Consider the following 25,400-nt stretch of genomic DNA (forward strand, 5'->3'; position numbering starts at 1 on the left):
AGCACTATTCGTGACAAACATCTTCATTTTAAAATCACACCTATACGGCAGGCACCATTTCTATGTAGCTGACAAAAGGAATTCCCTAGCTGAAGCTGTTTTCACCTACTGTTTGTTTGCCAGCAGCATGTTTTTCTGTTTAATCTGTGTTAACATTTTGTTCTAACTGGCATGTATTTTATCTGATAAACATCCCCTTCTTTTCCACACAGAAACATTATTTATGACGTTATTGTTACAGACAACTAAACAGCCAAGAGGGAAACATTTGCTTTCCTACATGTACCAGCACATGCTTTTAAACCTAATTCAGTCTTCTTACAGAAATATATAAAACTTAGTAAAAGGCTTCATGGTGTATCTTTGGACTCCAATGGGGACAGGGAGCAGGGGCAGAGAAGTAGCAAGCATTCAGAACAACAGGAAAAACAATTCCATTTCAGGCTTTTTAGCTAACATATTAGTCAACTTTCTTCTTTTCAGGCCAAATTCGTCACATCTCAACAGCCAAATGAACTAAACGTGTATTTCATAATATGAATCAAATGGATAGCTGAAAGTATGAGACACTGAAGTCTAATCTGTTTAATTTAGCCAGATACTTAAAATTGAGTTTGTGTGAAGAGAAGGGAAAAAAGAGATTTTAATTTTCTCTAATTTGTCATGGTTTTCAATTTCATTTGAATGTTTTTTGCTGGAAAGCCTCACTCATTTCATCTCACCTGACCTGCCCGGTCATGAACTCCACCTCATGGTCATTCCCTTCATCCAATCAGGGACTGTTTCACAATGGGAGACAGTACAATTAACATCGTTCTTTCTGCCTGGTCTCAGTCCCAGCAACATCCACCAATGACTGGATGTCTAGGAGTCTAATGGACATATCTGGACTCACTAAGTCCCAGTAGTCTACTGTGAAGTAGACATCTGTCTCTAAAGGAAAACATCTAACCAATTGTAGAGACTGAATCCAAACACACACTCATAGGTGCACTGCACTGTGTAGATGGCCAGTTTTCTTTCCTCTGTGAAAACCCCATTTGCCAAGGAACTAAAAGCTCAGTCGTTGTTTTACTTACTAAAGCACAGAAGTCCTTCTGCAGCCTATACACTTTGTATCGCTGCATGGTTAAGATGTAGACAAATGGAGAATAAATCAAACTCTAGATTCACATGATCACTTACCATGTCACCCAGTCGGAGGCTGGAATTTATTTCCTGTTTTACCTCTTCTAAGTGATACATTATGGGACCTTCCACAAGCAAACAGCCTTGGAGATGAACTTTTACTATATATACACCTAGAATGAGTAATTCACATGTTTTCCTCCCTACCACCACTACTTTACCAAGGTGTTTAAGCCCAGAGCAGTAAAAGGAAAGCTGCTGTACAGAACTGTCAGAGGGGTAGCCGTGTTAGTCTGGTTCTGTAGAAGCAGCAAAGAATCCTGTGGCACCTTATAGACTATTAGTCTATAAGGTGCCACAGGATTCTTTGCTGCTTCTACAGAACTGATAGTTCTCTCTGCATTTCCACTCAAGCTCTCAATATCTCTGCTGAGACTGCAAACATGGGGGCCAATTTCCATGTCAAAAGGAAGTCTGGCTCACAGCAGATCCATGATGAGGTAACAAAAGTCACAGCATTACAAGGTGGTGGCGCCTACCTGGCCAGTTAATGGCTACCCAGAATGGACTGTCTGTACTCTCACAGAACTAGAGGAAAGAGACATACAGGAAGATTATAGAAACGTCAGGATCTAGGAGACAAACACCCAAACAGACTGTCACCAAGTCAATTAGTACCAAATGTTGGTGTTTTTGACATGAACACCTGCCACTGGGAAATGGACTCTGAGCACTAAATTAATTTCATGCGAGCCACCAAACAGCCAGTAGACAGTACCAACTTTCAGTCACTACTACCTTGCACTGGATTTGATTACCTATCATGTGCTCTGGATCCCATTACCAATCCACTTCTATTCAGGATCTATGCTAGTGTGCACATATGAAAAAAAAAAAACCAACAACAACCCTTAACATGTTACCTTTCTATGGGTCTCCCACTATGTTTGTGTCAGATCTTTGTCTCAAACTGTAAGTTCCTGTGGGCAGGGAATCTCTTCAATCCAACTTGTACAGCTCTGAGCACAGCATTTGTGCTTAATAATTATTATGTGCGTATGAAAGTGCTCACAATGTGCTGGGAATTTTCCTGACATATAGGAAGGAGTGGTTCCTGTGCACAGATGCAGGACAGAGAGGCAGGTGGACAAAAGTTATGGTCAGAGGCATAGTGAACAGCAATATTTTAATACCAGTTAATTAGATTCATTACTGACAGCAGGGCAGAAATGGCCTTTTAAGAGGAACTAAAATGATTCAGAGTAAAGACCTTCACAAATAATACATACATATTATGTGTATGCATTTTTATAAACCCATCAATACTTTGGACTGCTGTCTGCCATCTGAAGATCTCAAAGTGACTTACAAATATTCACACCTCCATGACGTAATATTTATATGCATTACACAAACATACACAGAGAATAACTGAATCTCTATCCATCCACTCATTTGCAAGGTATTTTTGATAGCACATTGCTTTTTAACCTAACCAATCTTCTCTTTTGTGCACTTCTCTTGTCTAAAGGACTTTTTCCACCCTGCTCCTTACCTGGCGCACCAGGAGGTCTCCCAAGAGCCCTTTGTTAACAGAATCAGCCTTTTATCTGCAGTGTCGCTCACAATGAAAAAGAGACAGGACTCAGGTGAAGTAAACACAAAAGTGATGCTGTACTGAGGAACACTGGACAGTACTCAGCATCCTAGCTCTGTAACTCAGACAGAGGAGCATAGCTTAGTCACCCAACCACTAGAACGGGCTGGCTCCATACCTGCCTAATTGCCCAACAATGGGAGTCTGCAGGACAACTTGCTTCCCACCACTGCAGCCAGAAGGCACAGGACAGCTCACCCATCTGCTCAGGAGGGAGACGCACGGTGAACCAACAGATGCTGGGACAGGGGTAGGTGGAAGGGTCAGTGAATCTGGATAAGAGAAGAACATGGAATTGATGAGTGTATTCAGGGTGGAGAGGGAGAGGAGTGTGTTTTACCCAGAAAATGTCACAAGTATCACTGAGTGATGTGGAAAATCTTTGGAGGAAATCCTTGTTAAAATTTGGCAGCACATCACATCTTCTTAGGTCAGCTAAGGTAGCTGATATGTTAATAAACCTTCCTGCTTACAGAACTCTGGAGCAGCTTTCAAAAGTTAGGCTAACCAGACAGCAAGTGTGAAAAATGAGGGCATTTCTTTTGGGGGGGGGGGGAGAGGGGGAGTATAGTTATCTAATCCCCTAATATTGGGGTGTCTGGTCACCCTAACATAAGTATAATGTAAAAACAGCATTTCTGGTTGCTGAAGGTAATAGATATAATCAGAGCAATGTTGAATGACTTCAGTAAATTTGTGTACAGGTATGTGTCAGTGTTGTTTACAGCTTAAAATATCTTCTGGGCAATATCTAGCATGTATGGGTGAGATTTGCTGGTCTAATTCTGCTCCCAAAGTGACCATTTGAAAATCCCAACGTGTGTCTTCCTGTGGCTAGTACATGTAACTTAACTTTATACTTTACTTTTAACCCTGCTACACAGGGTTTTTCTGCAGAACAGTTTCAACAGCCACAAGATGTAGGATTTTCAAAGCATCTTAACTGAGTTAGGTGCCCAAATCCTATTGAACTTCCTGGGAGTTGGGAACCTAACTCTTTTGGCTTATTGTAAAAGCCCAGCTCTAGTTATTCAATTGTCATAATTTAATAAACACCTAAATTCTATAGGTAAAACACTCTCCCTCACTCAGTTTAGCCTGACATCTTGTGGCCACAAAGAACATAACATTCTGCAAACCAAGCATCTGTACACTGTCATTGATGCACATGAGCATGCTAATGACTGCTTTATAATTTACACAAAAACAAAATAGCTCTGCAATGCAAGATGCAATTATTTCATCTAATTAGATGTGGTGTGGGTCTCAGTCTTGTGTGTTAATGGGACAAGTTTATACATTATTTTAAAGACAAAATGCAGTTACAAATAATCTGGAGTTCTGGTTAACTAAACTATATCGGTATGCAGTGTTGTTGTAGCTATGTCAGTCCCAGGATAGTAGAGAGACAAGATGGATGAATATTGGATTTTTTATTGGTGAGAAAGCTCGTCTCTGATATTACCTCATTCTACTTGTCTTTCTAAAGTATTTCAGGTAATATTTTGAAATCCTAAAAATTGACCACATACATTCAAAACTATTATTTATCTAATGTGAGATGTAAATAGCCAAAGCATCTGAAAGTTTTCCTTTGAAATTGTGACTCTTAATATTGCCTTGATTTTTGCCATAGGGACTGAACTGCTCTCTGCAACAAGACTAGAACATGCAGTGCTTTAGTGCCGTGGAGTTAAAAAAAATCCCTCTCAGACAGGATGATAAATGGCTAATAAAAAATAGTTTTCTTGACTACAAACATAGGAACAGTTGGGGGTAGAGGGAACCCAGTGATGAGTAGCTTGTGTTGCTTTTCCCAAAGAAAGGACTATTGATTCAATTTAAAGAAAAATACATTTAATCTTGTGGGGGGAGTGCAGGGGAGAGAGGGGCTCAGACTGGGAAGATTTGGAGCACTGCCTGAAGAGGTTTGACGCTCGCTGCGACCTCTCCTTTTTGGCATAGCAAAGAACAATTAAGCAATAACACACTGAAAATAATTTACGCCGTTTGATTTCTTTCCATACCAGATGTTCCCACATTTATTCAGATCTCCCCAAGTCTTTTTCTCCAGCCAAGAGAGTGAGCAGCTGTTACTTCTGAAGTCAACACCAAAGCTGGTTAATGGATCTGCTAGCTGGAGATTGCTACATGACAGATCCAACTGCACTTCTCCCCGGGGCCTGCTCCTGTTCCCATTGAAGTTAACAGCAAAACACTCATTGTCCTTAGAGAGAGCGGGATAAGGTTGCTGGAGAGCAAGGGCATCAGTTAGCTAATGCACCTGTTCTTCCACCAAGCCCCAGCCAAGGATTTCAGGTTCACTTGCATTCCCTTGGCATTCCAGCTGGCACCATAAGGCTTTGCAGCTCATCAACTGGCCAGCTCCCCTTTTCATTTTTTTTAAATTAGGCCCACACGGAAAAGATTTTTAAAAAATAATTGCAACATTCAAATTAGAACCACAGGTGGGTTTGTTAGTTTTACGTTAGTAATGAGCATAAAGTTCAAGAAATGGCAACTACAAAGCTGCATCTCATTAGCATCCTGAATAACCTGAAATATTACTGACTACACACAATACTTGGGGCCAGAGCCTCAGCCAGCGTAAACTGGAAAAATCTGCATTTTTGACTTCTGTGAAACTACACCACCGTGTACACCAATTGAGAATCAGGCTGTGGGCCTTTAAAGGGACAGTGCTAGCCAATTTACTCCTCCACGTTAGTTCTTGTTCATCATTTTAAAATAAAGCAAACATCTTCGTAGAAGTGTTGTCATGACTTTGTATTTGTACTAAAAGCATTTTTTTATGTATGTTTTGCTTGGATTTAAGTGTTCGGTGGCCAGCTGCTGATGACTGTGACTACAAAGCCCAAGAGCGGCTGAAAGGAAGATTTGTCCCTACTGCTAGTCCCCTGATCTCTCCTTGTAGTTCTGGAAAAAATGGGGTATGTAACTGTTATGCACCTTTATATTTGTAGGAGCTATGCACCTCTGTAGAAACAACAGCCATTTAATTCTCAGAGCTGTTGCAACCTACTACGAGACACACTGTCGCTTTCATGAAGAATTTATTTTACTTCTTTCTTGTTTTCCATTATCCAAAATAAAACTATTTATAGGCTAGTGTGTTTTTGTGTATAGAAGCGTAACAGGTGGAGCTGGAAGGAACTCATATGGGACAGTGTTACTTGAGATACTCCCTGCATCGCAGGAACAACCCCAGCCTCAGCTCCCCTATCAAAAGTCCCTCAGACCAATGGTTCTCAACCAGGGGCCTGGGGGCCCAGAGCAGGTTTCAGAGAGTCGGCCAAAATAAGCCAGAGAGCAGGGCCAGTGTTAGACTTGCTGGGGCCCAGGGCAGAAGGCCGAAGCCTGAGCCCCACTGCCTGGGGCTGAAGCCAAAACCTGAGCAACTTTGCTTTGTAGGGCCCTATGTGGCACGGGGCCCCGGGCAATTGCCCTGCTTGCTACCCCCTAACACAGACCCTGGTTTTTAATCTATTGGATATACAGAAAAACAGTTGTTGTGGCGCTGCTGGGCCACAGAAATTTTATAGCATGTTGCAGGAGGGGCTCAGAAAGAAAGGTTGAGAACACCTGCGTCAGACCAACACTCTATAGGCTAAAGCTACCCTTTCTGGCAGGCTTATTTGTTAACATAGAGGCTTCAAAATAACCTAAAATAAAGTCCAATATCATAACTCAAAAGTTCTAACTTGGCTCTGTCATTTTCTGCCAGTCCAAGCTCTTCTTCTAGCCCACTCATCCTTCAGAGTGGATGGTCCCCGGACTTCCCCCAGGGGCTCTTAATAGAACTCAAGATTCCAAACAAAAGGAGTCAGACAAACACTACCCACCTGTCCTGGAGCAAAATGAAAGTCCCGTGCAATCAGCATCCACTCCCCTGGGCTTACCCTCCTACTGCAGCCTGGATTTTTCCCCCATACTCTGCTCCTGAGCTTTCCTGCTCCCAGAGCTCTTTTCCCCAGCACCTTTCTCCTGCTTCCCTTACCAGGACACTCTGGCAGGCCACACCCTTCCCCCCTCAATCAACTGAGACCCCTCCTGCTGCTCATTATGGGGAGCACCTGTTCTCTTTCTCAGCTACATCTGATTAGTAAACAGGGCTGGCTGGCCTCAGCCCTCTAGCCCTTAAAGGGGCAGACCACCCTGTTACAGACAGCAATACTCAGCCAGAGCTCTTGTTGCCCTCCCGTGGGGTCTGCCAAAAAAAGAGTAGAACCATCAAACACAAGCAGGAGAGATTATTAGGTAAGGTTTGACAGACAAACCAGAGGGCATGATTCCCATCACCAAACAGCAATAACGATAGTAGAGTGGTTTTGGTGGGATGAGTAAGGTGATAGAGCAACAAAATTACAGCAGCTGCACAGCAAAGAATGTGGGTTTGGCAGCTGGTGGAGTGGGTCACCAGGGAGAATAGCCGAAGGGAAGCCCCCTAGCCTAGAGAAAGGTAGAGGGTCTTACTGGACAGTGCCACTAGTACTGTGGTAAGGGCGAGAGAGAGGCTGGCCTACCTAGTCACAGTATCATGGCTAACTTGCTATGCTATGGGCAGGAGAGGATAGAGAAGAGCAGCACAAGTGGGGTAAAGGGAGCAGGGAGAGCATGGTTTGTGTCTGAGCACACTGCCAGTGGCCAGCGAGGGAACCCCACTGTGCATAGGCATGGGAACTAAGGGTGTGGGGGGTGCTGCAGCACCTCCAGGTTTTGCGTGGAGTCCCGGCCACAAGCCCCCATCCACCCAGAGTCCCGACCACCAGTCCCACGCTTGGGGGCTCTGCCTCCAGGCCCGGGCCCGGCTGCCAGCCCTGCGCTCGGGGGCTCCACTTCCAGCCCCGGGTCCCAGCTGCCACTCTATGCCCAGGATCCTGGCTGCTGGCCCCACACCCGGGGTCTCGCCCTGCTCCTGGCCCCAGCTCGAGGGGGCGGTGAGGGGCACAGACAAGGGTAAGGATGCACAGCTCAGCACCCTCATTCTAAAATCTGTTCCAGCTCCACCACACTGGTGACACAGATGGAGCTGTTGCCATGCGTAGCACGCAGGGAAACTCAGTGCTAGGATGCATGTGTGCACACCTGAGGATGGAAAGGAGTGACATGGGAGGCTGCTTCTGATCACCACCACGTCAATCCCATCTCTCTCAAGAGGCACCCGGTCTGGTGAATGGTGGCTTTGTTTACAAGGAGGGTGGTGCTATTGGTTGGTGAGCACCAGGTGAGAATCTCCTGGGGAAGGGGAAGTTGTTCTCAGGACCTGCCCAAGCAATTTGGTACCACAGTGGTGCCATTTAACAGAAATGCTTTCATGGGTGTGAGATACACTACATTATAGAGGTTAAACATTCTCCTGGGATATTAGCAGCCCAAGCAATGTAGCACTGCGCAGGTGCACGAGAGCCAGAGTAACAGTGAAACAGACCAGAAAGATAAGAAAACTGACCAGTTGTTTTCTTTGTCCAGGTTCAATGAAGTGAAAGAGAGCAAATGGTGCAAAAGATAACAGGTAAGTGACATGGTAACATTCTTTCACTCTCAATAATTAAATGTCAATTAATAGGCATGGACATCTGGAGTTTAAGTATAAAATTCTGATCTTACTGAAGTCAACTGGAGTTTGACTTCAATGCGGCCAGAATTTCACCCTAAGTGTACTGAGCTAGATCCTAACGTGGTGTACATAAATGGAGCTATGCCAATTTACACCCTATGACAGTGTTTCCCAAACTTGGGACGCCACTTGTGTAGGTAAAGCCCCTGGTGGGCCGGGCCATGTTTGTTTACCTGCCGTGTCCGCAGGTCTGGCCGATCGCAGCTCCCACCGGCCGCAGTTTGCTACTCCAGACCAATGGGAGCTGCTGGAAGCGGCGCAGGCCGAGGGACATACTGGCCACCGCTTCCAGCAGCTCCCTTGCCCTGGAGCAGTGAACCATGGCCAGTGGGAGCCGCGATCGGCTGGACCTGCGGACACGGCAAGTAAACAAACCGTACCCGGCCCACCAGGGGCTTTCCCTACACAAGCGGCGTCCCAAGTCTGGGAAACACTGCCCTATGAGGATCTGCGTCTAGGTTTTTAACCTTTAACTATGCTGTGAAACTGTTTGTATTAATAGGAAAAAATATTTTACCATATTTTTGCTCTGCTTACATCATACAGTTTTGGGGCCAAATTCTTCTGTTACACTGCTACAAGCTCCCACCAGAGTCACTGTGAATGAGAGCAGGATTTGTCCTGTTTTGCTTATACTCCTATGGTCAGAATTTTAAAGGTATTTAAACATCTAAAAATGCAGATAGGCACCAAGTGGGATTTTTCAGAAGCATCTAAATACCTTTAGAAATGTGGCCTTCTGTCCACTAGTGATGAAACACGACACAAGATGTCTTGTGGTGTTGAACAACCATAAATCATCTTTGTTATGTTATGTCTTTGAGAGGTGACAAGTGGAAGTGAGTATTACATCAAACACATTGGAAGGGTGCAGTAAAATGTAGAATATAGGAAATCTTATACTACCTAATCCAATGCAACCCCCCCTCCCAAAAAAAAAACAACAAAAAAAACACTTTGCTCCATTTCTCTCAAGGAGAAAACCCCCAAACAAACAGAAACCTTTCTCTTCACCAATGCCTACTTAGAATACATGGCACTCAAATGGCTTTCTTCACTCCAACTGCAGCAAGCTCATTTTGGTTACAATTATAAACACAAAACACGAAAAAAAAGGTATATTCTGTGAACCCGGGAAGGAGCAGATGTTAATTGCAATGAAACAGTATAAAGGCCAAACCTGAATTTGTTTTGTTTTGCATTAGTTCAGCAGCTCTCTTAAACAGCACAAACTGCAGTGTATGCAAATCTTGATAGCTTGACAAAGATATATGTAGCCTTGCCCATTCTATATAGCCAAATGTCACTTATGTAGTTATTAGCGATCGCCCTTAAGCTAATGCATCATATGTCTTTTTGACAAGAAGAATGGCTGGGTTCTGACAAAGAATAAATTTGATTTCAACACCAAAATGTTAAAATGTAACACTTATCCAGCTAAGTAAAATATAGAAATCAAACATGAAATTATTAGTGAGAAATGTAAGCAGAAGAACAGGTCTTGTATAATCTTATTAGAATTATATGTCTCTGGACTGCCCCTATGTGATAGGTGCACTCACTCTTGTGTGCCTCCTAGTGGCTGAGTGTGGTACCACAGTCCTTTTCTCAACCCTGGCGCCCCCTGCAGGCTGCCAGATGACCTTAGTGGATCTTAGTGGGATTGAGTCACAAGTCCAAATAACTAAACTAATCCTAGCTCTAAGTCCCTTTAAATACAGCCCTTTTGGGCGGCTCCCAGCTCAATCCTTTCTCCTTCGTGGGGTTTATGCCCCATTTACTTGTGGCTGGTAGGGGAACCTCGGCCTGCCCACTACTCCAGTTCCAACCCAGGGACCTTATACACAGCAGCCACATACTGCTTACCTCAATCCTTCACTGCACGTTCCCTCAGCCTCTTTCTGCCTGCCCTTTTATCTCCAGCCCTATCTCAGGGCCAACGTCCTCAGGCTCTTTTCTTTCAGCAATCCCAATTATGTAAATTCAACCAGCGATATCCTCTGACTAGTTGTTGAGCTCCTTTGGCCAGAGAGTACACTTCCAGTTTCCTGCCTGGAACTGACCTGCTAAGGCCCATGACAGGCTTGGAAGACCCACCTTCACTGCTCCTTTTTAGGGGAGACCATGTGGCCTCCAGTAGGAAGCTGCCAAGGCCAGGCACACCCTGTCATGCTGTAATATAGTTCTAAACACCGTACAGTAAAGTACATGATACAAAAAATGGAAGCTATAGTATTTTGAGACTACAAAATCACTGATGCCCCAGGGAACTACAGTTCTCTCCTTCAGATGTACGTCAACACTTACTAATCAGCCATCTGCAGCACTCTCAGATCACAAGCAGTTTTCCATAGAGAAAGAAATCTGCCCTTCTACAATGTGCTCGACTATGACCAGGAAAGGAAACACTCATCAAAGCAACTGGGGTCAATCTACATAACAGCCAACATATTGAACAATTCACTTGTCATTCGGACAGGATCTTAACAGAAAATATTGTGGGCAAGTTAATTAAAGCCCAGTCCTGGAAAGTGGAGAGCACCCTCAGCTCCCACTGAAGTCGAGGGCACTCAGCAATCTGTTGCTTTGGGCCTTTAACCTCTACCTCAAGTTCTCTATTTGTAAAATAAGGCTGCTAATACTCACCTATCTGTGCATTTGAGATCAGTTCACTTCAGATCCATCTAGAGTTTATTCTTCTTCTGTACAATGATTTTATCTGGGCATTCAGAGATCTAAGACTTCGGCCAAGATATGTTCTCAAGCATATACACAGCAAGAAACAGTTACCCAATGGGGAGAAAAAACATATATATACTAGCATCAGCACCTACTCTGTAATAAGCAACCAGAGTCGTAATAAGCAGAGCAATTACTGTTAGTGGCTACAAATAAGCCCATGCATCATAGTTTAAGGTGACAAGTAATTGACCCAAAATTCCAGATTGCTAGTCAAGATAACAAATTCTGTTTTTTTGAACCCAATTTCCTTGTGTGTATAGAGATAGGCAGAGGTCTAGTGGCAGAGGGCAGCCTAGACATAGCTACATTGTAGAATAACTGGTGCTTGAATGGGGAGCAGCCTCATTCTGTTATGTCACAGGTTAATCATTGTCATTTTACACAACAGCCACATCACACAGTCTATTAATTATTACTTAATGTCACTTCTCCACTAAATGTTTTGATGAATTCAACTGGTAATTAAAACTTTTCTTCTAGTGACATTCAAATAAAGCTTCTTGATGTTCACAGTATAATGCTGATGACGAGGCAGAAAGAGAAAATATCTAGTTTTATTAGTGTCATACTGACTGGATGCATGTTATTTATAGTACAGCTGTTTTCTGTACTTATTGATTCATTTCACTGATAACTACAATATATTTAGGACAAGTCCAAAAATCAAGAAAAAATTCATTTGTGTCTACTAGATAAGCCGTTGTAGTTATGTATACACATTCAGCATGCAGAAGAGACGATCCCATAAGCTTGAATATTAATTTATGTTAATAATTCTAGGAATAGTCAATAGGAAGATCTACTTTCATATCTCATACAGAATTAACCAGAGCTTTTTACTTGTTTAAATATTAATGGTAAAGTATTTTATGATAATAATACTCAATATAGGCCAGATTCTGATCTCAGATATGCCATGGATAAACTCTTTTGAGTCCAAGGATTTACTCCAGATTAACACCAGTGTGAGATCAGAATCTTGCCCAATAGGTTCATGTGGGTAACATTTGTCAGTGATTCTCTTTTTATCTGATCATTCCTTTCTTCACCTACTCTCACTATACTTATGATTTAATGTAATTTTAGTAAAACAATGTTTTGTTACATCCCAAACAGTAAAGATGAAAATTCCATCATCTTCCTAGAATTGTCCTTGGAAGTTTACTTGGTGTGCTGGGTTATAACAAATGTTCTCCCCAACAATAAGGATGAACATCATTAGTAAAGGATTGAAGTGCAATCGGCCCTTACAATCTAAGTGCTCTTTTTCCAGAGCCAACCTGGCTGAGTCAATACAATTTCAGAGTTGGGCCTACTCTGCTGGGTTTTATTACCTATTACCACTCCTCTCCTAAATACAGGACACTTAGCATTCCCTCACACAGAACACTTCGGTTTTATCTAACTTGAATTGAACCCGCGAGATAGTCAGTGAATGGAACACTACAAAAATCATATAATTTCAAAAAGTTTAATCCTTTAACTTGAGAGCCTTTCCTGGTCTAGTGAAGCTACAGCTTAATTACGGAAAGCAATTATGTAAGGCATTCAGAAATCCATGAGTGAAATTCTGAAACAGAGTGTATGCCTGTACAGGGGAGTAAAAAACCCTTAACTCCCCTGCTTACTACCTGGAATTTAAGGGGAGATGCACACCCACTTACACTCCAGCCTCCTGAAGAAGGCGGCTAAGGAATAGGCAGAGCATTGTCTCTGTCCTCCCACCCCCAATTCCTATGGGATGGATGAGTGGCACATTACTACCTGCCTAGAGCAAAGTGATGGTGGGAAAGGATCATGGCATCCTGGGTCACAGTTTCTCCTCTGCACTGCCCCTGGGATAGCTCAGTTACATGCTGCTTGTTACTGTGGGCTGGGTGCCCTTGACACACAATCTAGCCTTATGTGTTACCGTCATTAGAGTTCATGGTCACTGCTTGACCTGCAGTACCAGACACTGTAGATCTCATGCCAGGCTCTCAGAGATCTTGATTCACTTTCAAATGTATTTATCCTTCTCTTACATTTAGCAATAGTTCTACATTTCCTTCTTAGGAGAAATCTTTCCCTCTGGCTCTACACAGTTTTTCTTAAGTAATGGGGAGGAACAGAGCAAGGGAGGTAGGAGAAAGAAAGGAGAGAACAACAGGGAAGCAGGATGTAAGCTCGATTGGCAAGAACTCCCTTTTAGAAAGGGCTTATCTATAGAAAGAGTTAGTGTGCAGCAAGCTGGAGTGTAAATCTACAAGGCAGCCTTGTAAGATTTACACTCCAGCTTGCTGCACACTAACTCTTTGTATAGATAAGCCCTTTGTGACTAGCCTGCCATGCATTTATTGGCCATGTAGATCAGCTACTATGCACTAAAAGTTCCCTTCTGCTCCTTGACAGGAATAGATCAAAATGCACTAGGGAACTTTTAGTGTGCAGTAGACGGGTTCGCCAGAGCCAGTTAGTGCGCAGCAGGCTAGTGTGCTGTAGATTGACACCCTAGCTTGCTGTCCACTAACTCTCCATTTAGATAAGCTTCAAGTGTTTGTATGGTGCCCAGCTCATGACTGGGGTCTCTGGATATAAATGTTATATATGACTAATGGGGGAAAGGGGAAATGGGCTAGAGAAGCAAAAGGGGAAGATTCACATACAGCCAAGGAGGTGGAAGACAGAAAAGTCTGTGAAAGCAGGTAGGAGGAGGAAAGAGTTGTTTTTATACAGGACCTGGCACAATGGGGCTGGGGCTCTAGACACTAGCGCAATACAAATAATAATAATACTGACGGGCTACAGGGCCAATGGCAGTATAATATTCAAGAATATTGTCAAGGCTGATACCCCACTCTGGCACTTCGAGTGCAGAAGGTGGGGGCCCGCAAGGATTTTAAAAATTAATACTGGTCACTATAGGCTTGTTTTAAACTCCCAAGGTTACAGCTTCTCTCTGACCTTGGCTTGGTAAACGCTGCCACCACCCAAATGCAAAACCCCTTTTTTGAAACCCAGGAAGGCGCACTTCAGAATTCCTTCCTGTGGGCGTACCCTCAAGCCTCCTCCCCTCCCCCATTTGGGGAAGAGCTGAGAAAGGAAACAAAGGAAATTAGCTGATGCCCCCAGCTAATTAAACATGTGCACAAACCTCTTAGGACACCAAATATCCAATCCTGTCCTTTTAAAAGGTAAATTTTATTAAAAACAAAAAGAAAGAAAATACATCTGGAACTCAAGCTTTTGCTAGATTTTAAAAGAGCAATTCCAAAAATTAAGCACCCAAAATAGATTTCTTGGGGGTTCAGCTTAAAGGTTACATGCAAACAAAAGCATCTGGGGTTAGCACAGAGGAATCCACAAGCCTTACAGAAAATAAAAGAAATAACCCTAATTGCATCTATCTAAACTTTCCCTGTCCCAGTGAATTCTTCTAGGTATGGACGGTGGATTTTCATAGCTAGTCTAAACTTAGAGCTACTGCTTCCGGCCATCAAGTGACAAAATCCATGAAAGTCAGTATGTACATCTTTCTTCTGGGTGTCTTCTTAGAGAAAGGACCCAGAATATCTACAGCAACACACTGAAATGGAACCTCAATTATGGGGAGTGGCTAGAGAGGGGCCTTGACCAGGTCTTGGGGCTTTCCCACCCTCTGGCACACCTCACAAGACCAGACATAGGTTGAAACGTCCTTGCCCATTCCATGCCAGTGGAATGACTTCCCCAAATGGTCTTTGGTCCTGTTCACCCCAGCATGGCCACTAGGGCTAAGCTCAAGAGCTTTTCCCTATACTAAGTTGGAACTACCAACTGTCTCTGAGGATTCCAGTCCTCCTTGTGCACACCAGAAAGGGTCTCCTTGTATAAGAGTCCTCCTTCTACAACAAACCTGGACCTATTAGTAGAGCTGAGAGGTGGTGGGTCGCTCTGTACCGCCGCCCAAGCTCCCTGGAGTCTCTCATCTGACTCCTGCTTTGCCTGGAACTGCTCCCTTGATGCTGGAGACATTAGTTCCTCGCTGGGTTGTGGATCTGGGCTTGGTTCCAATGGAAGTGATGGGGTTGTTTCTGTTAACTGTGAACCACTCTCCGCTTGTGCACTAGGTGGTATTTCAGCCTCTGGTTGAGCCTCTTGTGCCAGCTGCTGCAGCAGTGCATGCACTGTGGTGCCCCTTGGTGCTGGTTCCCCTGACTCTGGTGGGGTTACAAGCATGGGCTCTGGTGCTGACTGCTCTGCCAGTTCCAATGCTTGGGCTGGTTCTGGCTGGGTTCCAGGAACTGGATCTACAACTGCTGCCATAGACTCTGGTTTGGGGTCTGGTTCCACCACCTCTGGCTGGGTTCCTGTAGGAGGCTCAGGAATGGAGTTAAGTGTAGAGGCCTGTTTAGCCTAGCTGCGGATGACCATTCCCACCCTTTTTGCTAGCCTCACATGGTTAAGTCTTCTCCCAGCAGCATGGTAATGGGATAATTGTCATAGACTGCAAAAGTCCATATTCCTGACCAGCCCTTGTACTGAACAGGCAACCTGGCTGTAGGCAAGTTAAAAGAGTTGGCCTTAAAGGGTTGCACTATCACTTGGGCCTCTAGGTCGATGAATTTGGGGTCCACCAGGGATTGGTGGATAGCTGACACCTGTGCTCCAGTGTCTCTCCACACAGTAATCTTCCTCCCACCCACACTCACAGTTTCCCTTCACTCTGTGGGTATTTGGGAGACATCTGGGCCTGAAGGCTCTCAGTGGGACTCCGGGGTGATGAGTTGCAGTCGGCTGGTGCTCTTGGGGCAGTTGGCCTTCACATGCCCCAGCTCATTCCATTTAAAGCATCGCCCAGCTGACTGTGGGCTGGGGCAAGGCGGGTGGTTGGAGAGTGGGGTGGTGGGACGAGAGGGTATCTGGGGTCTCCCTGGCTGTGTGGAGGGCTCCTCCTTGTAAGATGGGGCCTTCGGCTGACCCCAATGGTGGGGTGTCGTCTTGGGTTGCCCCTTCTGGTATCCACACCAACTGCTACTAGCTTTCTTCTTCGCTGCCACCTCCACCCATTTGGTTCCAATCTCCCCCACCTCAATTACAGTTTTGGACTTCCCATCTAGGATGTACCTTTCTGTTTCCTCAAGAACACCCTCTAAGAAATGCTCCAATTGTATTAGGAGAGACAGATCTTCCGGAGATTTAACATTTGCTCCTGATATTCAGGCATCCAATATTTTACAATGTGGTAGATATGTTGGGAAAATGCCATGTCTGGTTTCCACCTTAGGATTCTGAACCACCAACGGGCATGTTAGCCCCATTCTAATTCTGACCTTTTGTTTAAAAAGTTTGTATTCATTCATGTGTTCATAAGGATTGGAAGGCACCTCAGGAGATCATCTAGTTCAACCCCCTGCTCAAAGCAGGACCAATCCCCACTTCCCTAAATGGACTCCTCAAGGATTGAACTCACAACCCTGGGTTTAGCAGGCAAATGCTCAAACCACTGAGCTATTCCTCCCCCCCTTTCAGCTGCCACCTCTGCTAAGGGTCCACTGACTTGCGGCCTTAGCTCCACCATATACTGGTCTGTAGGGGTGTTGTACCCAAAGCAGGCCCTTTCAAAATTTTCTAAGAAGGCCTCTGTATCATCACCTACCTTGTATGTGGGGAATTTCTTGAAATGGGGAGCGGTACCTGAAGAAGGACTGTTAGGGTTACCTGGTGGAATCAGCTTAGACCTTTCCAGCTCTAGGCGCTTCAGCTCTAACTCCACCTCCAAGCTCTAACTCCAGCACCTGCATTTCTACCTCCAAGTGCTTCGCCTCTCTTTCCACTTCCTCCTCCAAGCGCTTTGCCTGTCTCCTCTCCTCCGCTTCCAACTCCAAGCACTTTGCCTCTCTTTTGTCCTCCGCTTCCAAGCACATCATCTGTAGGAAGAAATCCCTGTCTTCCACAGTCAGAACTCAGTCTGGGTTAAGGGCATCCCTCCATCTTGGCACCAGGATCTCAGTTAGGGGAAGGCTGACCCTTCCCTCTTGGGAAGTCCCCATTCCTCCATCTGCTCCCTTCATTTCCATCATGGAGCTGGATGTCTGGGCTTGATCTGGGTCTGTCTTCTCCATGGCGTGCCGCTTTGGGAAGACTGTTTTTTTCTAAGGTTTTGGTGCCTGACCTCAACCTCATGCACAGTCTGCCCTACTCTAGCCTAACTATTTCATTGCCACGAAGCTAGAAAAGAAAAAAAAATAAACTGCTTGTTGGACTCCCTGGCTTGGCAGAAAGAAAAGAAAAGAGGGGAAAAAAACCTCCCTGGCTTTCAAGCAGCCAAAAGGAAAAATATGTCCATTTAAAATCCTGAGGTCTGTGCTTCTGGTAAATTTTATTAAAAACAAAAAGAAAGAAAATACATCTGGAACGTAGGCTTTTGCTAGATTTTAAAAGAGCAATTCCAAAAATTAAGCATCCAAAATAGCTTTCTTGGGGGTTCAGCTTAAAGGTTACAAGCAAACAAAAGCATCTAGGATCAGGCCCACTATTCCCCAAAGACAGTCAATTATAGTATCTGCATTAGTGAAGGTTTCAGATTGCTGAAGCATTAAAGAAGTGGTGGCCAACCTGTGGCTCTGGAGCCACATGCGGCTCTTCAGAAGTTAATATGTGGCTCCGGGGCTGGAGCTACAGGCGCTAACTTTCCAATGTGCCTGGGGGTGCTCACTGCTCAACCCCTGGCTCTGCCACAGGCCCTGCCCCCACTCCACCCCTTCCCGCCGCCTCCCCTGAGCCTGCAGTGCCCTCACTCCCCCCTCCGAGCCTCCTGCACGCCACAAAACAGTTGATCGGGAGGGAGTGGGAGGTGCTGATTGGCGGGGCTGCTGGTGGGCGGGAGGCACTGGGAGCGGGGTGGGGGAGCTGCTGGTGGGCCGCTGATGTATTACTGTGGCTCTTTGGCAATGTTCTCAGGCTCAAGTTGGCCACCCCTGCATTAAAGGATATCTGGTTCAAAGCTAAAGCTAGCACAGGCACCTGATATATGGGGCAATAGTTTTCAAAAAGTTATCCAGGGTAAGAAAAGGTATTAATGTGAAACTTTACACATCAGACTGTAGGATTACAGCACACATGGCCTGCTATCAACTTTGGTCTTCTTGTTTCCTGGTCCCCTGTTTCTTTTCAGATAATTTCAGTCCTCTCTGGAGCTACATTTTGCCATAGCAATTTTAGCAAAACCTGATTTCTGAAAGACGCAAACAACCCTTTTAGCAAATAGCCACCTACTAACCTGTCATTTGTTCTAACTATGAGTTTACTGAAGGTTAAACTGCAACATTTTAAAGTAACTACATAGCTAGCTTTCAAAAGCACAAGATTAAAATTGTAGTCAAAACAAGCGAAGGAAACAGATGTCTCAAACATTTCAGGAGGGTTCTATTACTAAATAAAATCTAATATTATATTCAGAGTAAGCAGCAGAGATCCTTATAATGAATGGGTGGCATACTGTACAATGAATCAGGAATTATAAAACTAAATTAAAAACCCAAATCTAATTTGCTATAAAAACAAATAGCTCCTAGCTCTTGAAAAGAAAGTTGCTGAGATATGCAATGAATCAGTCTTCTGCATTTGGAATGCTGATGCTTAATTCTTTGTATATTCTGTTGTTGAATTACAAATTTCAACATATTGTGAAAAATATATATTATTTATCATTAGCTTCATAAAGCTTTTGGCTGTGATGTTAAAGTGACCCACCAGCTACCGATCACTAGTGGAAATTCAGATAAATGTTTAAAATTCTGTGGCCCTTTTCATGGAGTACTACAGGACAGATTAACATTTGTTCTCATAATAAAACAGATTCTAAGATTCGATGCTGTAAACAGATGAAGCACTGTTGAATTTGCTTACCCAGTTTGCACCACTATTGTTTTTTAAAGCACTGTTAGGATACAATCAAAGAATCAGAGAAATGTAGGGCTAGAGGTACCTCAAGAAGTCATCTAATTCACCCCTCATGCTAAAGTTATTTGCACAAGGTGTGCAGATAGCATCTGTCCAATATCACCAAAAATACTGTTTTCTGTTAGTAAGTATCCTTCAACAGGATCAGAATAAACTGGCTAAAAACTGTGTGTGTGCATGCACGCATATGATACAGATCACTGCTTTCTAAAAGATAGAATTAGACCTACTTAGCTGTGTGTCATAAACCCTAGCCTGCTGTGATTAATCTTTAGCTCAAGTGGGAGGAGCCAGTGCTTTCAGGGCAGGAGAATCTGAATTCTATCTTCAACATCAATGTGAATCTCTGAGTGGGCATAGTGTGCAGCAAAGCCACAACCATGAATGTGCTGCAGTATTAATGTAACACATGCAACTGAGTGTGAAAGAGCCCTGGGTTACTGCAGTCATTAAAACTGCAATTGCAGCTTGACTGGAAAATACCATTGGTCACAATATCAATGGAAACCAGAGACATGCAAAACATTTGCACTGAACTTAAACCAAGCCTGGGTCTGAGGTTGCATGTGTTCCACAAATATAGGCAGAAAATGTTTGCACACAGAAAAAGCCCACAATGTTAAGCCAGCAACCTCCCCTCCAAGTGGCACACCTCTCTCCCGCCCCCATATCCTGAACAAGCCCTGGGAACCCCACCTCACCTTGCCTTTGGAGGAGATTTAGAGCTTGCTTTGGGGAATAGGAAGGAGTGATCTTGGTGGGGGTGATTTTCCATGTTGAGAAAGGAATTTGTCCAACTTCAACCTCCAAATCAACCTTCGGTGGCTGGTTCAGTTCTAATTCCTACAAAGCAAACTGTGGCATTCAGAACCCCATCATGAACAGCCCCTACAGATCAATTACAACTATTTCTCTTAATTTCTCACTCAGCAGAGGGCACACTTCTCTTCTCTCTCATATAAGTGAAAGGGACCTGCATACGTGTGTGTGTGTGTGTGTGTGTGTGTGTGTGTGTGTGTGTGTGTGTGTGTGTGTGTGTGTGTGAGAGATAAGAGCAGAATTTAATTGAAATGCATTCTGTGTCTTTCAAGTTAGGTGTGACTCTTAGATATATGATATGACAGGAAAATTATGCCTTCCATCTGTAGAGATGTGTAAATGCCTCATTAAGTTTAATGATTATCATAAAAGTGGCTCCACAAAGAAAAGCTTTGTTACTGAAAAGCAGAAGTGACACGGTAAAGCCGTGTTTGAATTGTGTTATCACTGAACTGGCTACATTAATAAATTGGCACAGTAATTATTCTGTTTGTAAATAAAGGGTTATATTTTCAAAACTTTATGTGAACAGGGTACATTATAAAAAGATAGTTTAGCAGCCCAAGAAATTATGCGCACAGCATATTTTCAGACTTGATCTCAAGTCAACTTGAATGCACGTGCGCGTGTGTCTAAGCACTGAAGGAATGGAGAAAGAGGAGGGATGGGCACATCTATAAAACAAGATGGACAAGAGGAATCTCTTTTAAAAGTATATGGTCAGGCAAGAAATTACACGTGCAGGTTTAGATAGAGGAAAACATACAAATAAACAATTAACAACAATATATTAGCTGATTCTGAGCATCCATCCATCCATATACAAAGCTATTCCGGATATAGCATAAGGGACATTAGTCTAAGAAGAAATCCTCAAAGGAAGGAAGACTATACTGACCTATATATAATGACAACACAATCTTACATATAAACAAGGTTTATACAAGTATGGGTTTGATAAACAGACCATTAACAATTCCAGCTAGTAACAGCAATTATTTAAAAAGCCACACAGGAGCCAGACCATGCCTTTACACTACCAAGTATGAATTCCGACACGTGAATTTAAACAAGAAATTAACCAGTTTATTATATTCACATATGTACAAAATATTACAAATTAAAGTACTGTACTAAGTCACTGCATGACAGCAAGGTCTCCATACAGGCAAAAGAAAGCACGTTGAGAAGCAGCGGCTCTGGAATAGTTACATAAGTCTTTGGTATTAGAAATATAATTTAAGATGTGGCGTTTAACTCATTCAATACAGGGCATTACACAGAGACAACAAAGATGTACAGTATGAATACTATGAAAAAGTGTTTAGGTATTACTTTAATTCTTCTCCAAGGTAAATTGCTGGACCCCTGAGTTGCTAAAAAGCACACAACAAATTTAGGGTAACAAGTCTACTTATCAAAATAATGTTAAAAAAAACCCTAGGTTACTGAACATAACAGATGTGTTTCTTAATCTGTATTGAATTAAACTGCTTCTCCTCATACAAGAACTACATGCTAATAGCTAAGTACAAAACATTTCACAGAGCTAGAGCCTATTCCTTTACCCCTAGAGCAGGCAAGCTGCCAAAGAACCAGTGTTGTCCACTTAAGGAGTATAGGATCAGGCCCACAACACATATACTATTGCATGGCAAAATATAACCAGACAACATACCCAAGTCTAAACTGCTGTACAGATCACTTTATAAAATATCTTTTAGGAATCATTTACACATTTACAAATGCTCTGAATCAGTTCCATCAAATAATGTATTCAACTCAATCACAGTTACATAATTTTGAGGTAAACTCCCTGAAACTATGCTACTTTGGCGGAGATTCATCCCTAAGGTTAAAATTCACCCATATGCGGAGAATTTCTGAGAGGCTCGCTGCACCACTTGGCCCTGCAAAAGGGCTGCCTGCAGGATGCAGTGTGTGGAAGGAATGGCTGCACAGGTATGTGTGTGTCTCTGTAACTCCCCCCCCCCCCCATGATGTGAATGGGATGTCTGTGCTGGCCAAGAATAGGCCAGCATAAAAGTGGGGACCACGGGGGAGGGAGGGAGCAGCCCAAGGGAGGGGAGTTGGGGTATGTGCTCATTCTGTGGAGGATCACTGGATATTATTTAGTCAATAGGGTGGATAGCAGTTGCAAAGGGTCTGTATTGCTGGTCTGTGTGCACATTGTGGGAATAGATTCTCCTGCGTTTTATACTGGAAGGAGGAGAGTGTCACACACAGGAAAAATGCAGTTCAGAATTTTATATATGCAGGAACATTTTGTTTAGCCCAAATTTTACAGGTAAGAGATTAGCTAAATATTAACAATTGTATATTCACACCTGTACAACATCACCACTAACACTTGTTTCACCTTTTTCTTCTGTGAACCAGGACTTTCAAACTTCATTAAAATTCTGATGCTCAAAGGACAGATATCACTTGCTCAGGCCTGACACCAAGGTTACAGGTTTTCATGCTAACGTGGGGGCTCTTTTTCTAAGGATAATAGACACTTATGCATTACATTGTGGAAGGAACAGTCCATACCACTGCATTGCCATAATATCAGTGCCACTCTGGGAGAAAAGTAACAATCAGGGTTAGTGTCCTGAAAAACAGGAAGGCAGGCAACAGAAAAAAAAAATCTGTAAGAGGTTCTTTTACTATGCGCCAATGACCGAGAAGGTATACACGGGATGATACATGCTCCTATTTGCTAGCAAGGGAAAGAGAAAAAGCCCTTCATGGAGACCTGATGTAGAAAGCTTCCAAAACCAAAATACAAAGGTGCCAGTAGTTTAAGATACGAAGTGCAGTACTACCCTTAAAAATGATACCTTCTTTCCCTGTAGATTGGTTCCTGAGTGTATTTAGGGTGAAATCTCCCTGCTTTGCTCCAAAAATATATTTTTATTACTATTTAATTCTTTCAGCCCTGCAGAGCCAATACACTTATGGGACAGTGAGCAGAATTCTTTTTGTGCTCACACAGGAAAGGAACTGTTAACTAAATTCCTACTGCAAAGCCAAATTTGCCACATTATAGGCAGAATATGACCTACAAAATGTTTAAACTACTGATGATACATGAGCTATAAAGAACACATTTTGTCTTTAAGATTCCTAGTTGCTTATTTGTAAACTGAATTAGCTTTGGAGCACACAACAAAACAAAAAGAGAACACCACAATCCCGTTTTTACAGTCATTTTTTTCTAGCAGAACCACACTAAGTAACACGCCACTTTTTAAAACTGCTGTCATAAAAACAAGTTGTTTGAAAATTTAGGCAGGACTTCAAGTCAGTTATAATCATCCCACACATGTACCTTGGAAGAGAAGGCTATTAATGTTTACTACATTTCTATTTTTCTCAGAATGGTTTGATGAGTGCACAACTGTTTGTTATGTGATAAGTAACATTGCTTGATGTTTCAAGACAGGTAATACTGACTTTACTTCATGCCCACTGGCATGACTGAACTTTCCTTTTTCTGTATGCAGTGATAAGGAGTAATAAGCCTTCATCTCCTCCTTCTACCATCACAGCTGTTAGCTACTAGAAAAAAAGATTTATTAAACATTTACCAATAGGTAGCATTCGCTGTGTACCACCACATGAAAAGCAGCATAAAGAAATCTGTTTTGCAAGGATCTTCTGGGAAGGTGAGGTTTGGGCTTTATACTGGTCCCTGATGATGGCAAACTGGCAGGCTGTTTCTTGCATAGCTCTGGGCAAACCATTAATCTGTCAGCATAAACTTCTGTAGAAATTCCAACAACAAGACTGGAGGGTTTGGACAGACAGAAAACGCTGCTTTTGAAATACTTAACAAGACTAATAATGCTTTGCAGATTGTTGTATTCCACAGTCCCTGAAATTTCTGGTCAACAGTGCAAAGTAAGTGTTCAATTCATTCATCTTCTTCAACATAGGTTGATGGAAACCAGCCCACCTAAAAAAGGCAAAAGCAGAAGAAAAATAATACATAAGATGCTAATGACACAGGACAATTCTTTGAAAGGCCTGCCTAGGCAAAACTATAATGGTTCTGTTTAGTAACAAGAGGACACAAAATTATAAAGATAAACGTGATAGAGCCACTACAGTACTTAGTTAGAATAATGCCTCTCAACCAAGTGATGCAAATTATTGATCCCATGATTTGGAGATTGCAGCACTGGACATTAAAACCTCTTTTTGGAAGATCAGAACTAACCCATTAGCTGTGACTGTGCCCCAAAGCACTAAAACGTGGAAGAAGAAGAGTAAGAGCAGAAACAAGGAGTTTTACTAGAAGCAGGCAGCTGCTATTTCCTCCTTTGGAGGTGAAGGACATCTAAGTATTCTGCAAAGCTACCATCAGGCTCACAAGTCCCCATTACCATTATTCGCCTAAATTAAATAGGAACTGATTTTCTTGTCCTTACATGCACTCAAGTCTCAATGGAGTCAGGAGTCATTTTAAATGAGAAAGAATTGCAGGACAGAGCCCGAAGTTTTTCATTTATACTGCATTGTTACTAAGTTACTGCATTGCTCATGAAAGAAACCACATCATTAACCTTGCAGAGTGAAGTCCTATATCTATAGCAGAGTGCAATACAAGGGCAGGCTACTTCATGCTACTCTGTCAATGTACCCTGTTCTGGATGAACTATCTCTAGAGAAAGAAGAGAACTCAAGTCCCAAAGCCCATCTTGCGGAGACTGTCAAACAGAATGCCAGTTCCTAATGTTTTTCTTTAGGATGTGGCTATCTGTCCATTAACACCTGGAATGAGATCATCAACTTATTTCATAGGACACAGGACCATCAAAAATAGTTTAGATTTCTATATTGCTTCCAATCTATATGCTTATTTCTTTTTTAAAATGGGCTTGTCTCATGCTCTAGGCAAATGTACAAAATAAAAAACCCTTCAAATAATGTAAAACACAAAATCCCAGCATTCTCCCCACCCTATCCCACAGGACTAACTTTCACTTCCAACCACCATCCAACCCACATCCACCCTCCCTTACCAAAAGCTGGAGAAACAGGTGAGCCTTACAGCAAGCCCTGGCCCTGCCACTAATCTCTTCCCATTTAAACCATGACCTTGAGTACTTCCCTTTATCTCCATTGCAGAGGTATTACATGAGCAGAGTGGTAGCAACCTAAAGTAGAGATGGAAACCATTTAGGGCTTCTATGACAAAACACTTTGAATTGTACCTGGGAACTACCAGCCACCTGCACAAATCTCTGAGCACAGATGTAACATGCTCCCTCTAAAAATCACTGCTACATAAGCCTCTTGCCACATTTTGTACTAGCTGAAGTTTCTGAGTGCTCTTCAGGTGTAACCTCATGTAAATCCCATTGCAGCAATCCAGTCTTATGCTGACAAAGGTATGGAAGGCAGTGGTGAAATGCACATCCAAAAGGAAAGATAGTAAAATGCACTCCTTGCCTTTCCTGCTAGCTGGAAACCAAGAAGCAA

At 43.1% G+C, this 25,400-nt stretch overlaps 1 protein-coding gene across 3 annotated transcripts in view; it reads right to left on the minus strand.

The window, feature by feature from the left end:
- Positions 1-20,971: 20,971 nt before the first annotated feature.
- VAV3 (vav guanine nucleotide exchange factor 3) overlaps positions 20,972-25,400 on the minus strand; it is a 235,071-nt gene continuing 230,642 nt past the window's right edge. For all 3 annotated transcript variants that reach the window (XM_045028140.1, XM_045028141.1, XM_045028142.1), the window contains one exon: positions 20,972-23,871. In XM_045028140.1, coding sequence (XP_044884075.1) covers positions 23,830-23,871 — 42 coding nt within the window. In that variant the 3' untranslated portion in view covers positions 20,972-23,829. The remainder of the gene's footprint in view (positions 23,872-25,400) is intronic.

Source organism: Mauremys mutica, chromosome 8, assembly GCF_020497125.1.
Source record: "Mauremys mutica isolate MM-2020 ecotype Southern chromosome 8, ASM2049712v1, whole genome shotgun sequence".
In the NCBI taxonomy this organism is placed as follows: Eukaryota; Metazoa; Chordata; order Testudines; family Geoemydidae; genus Mauremys; species Mauremys mutica.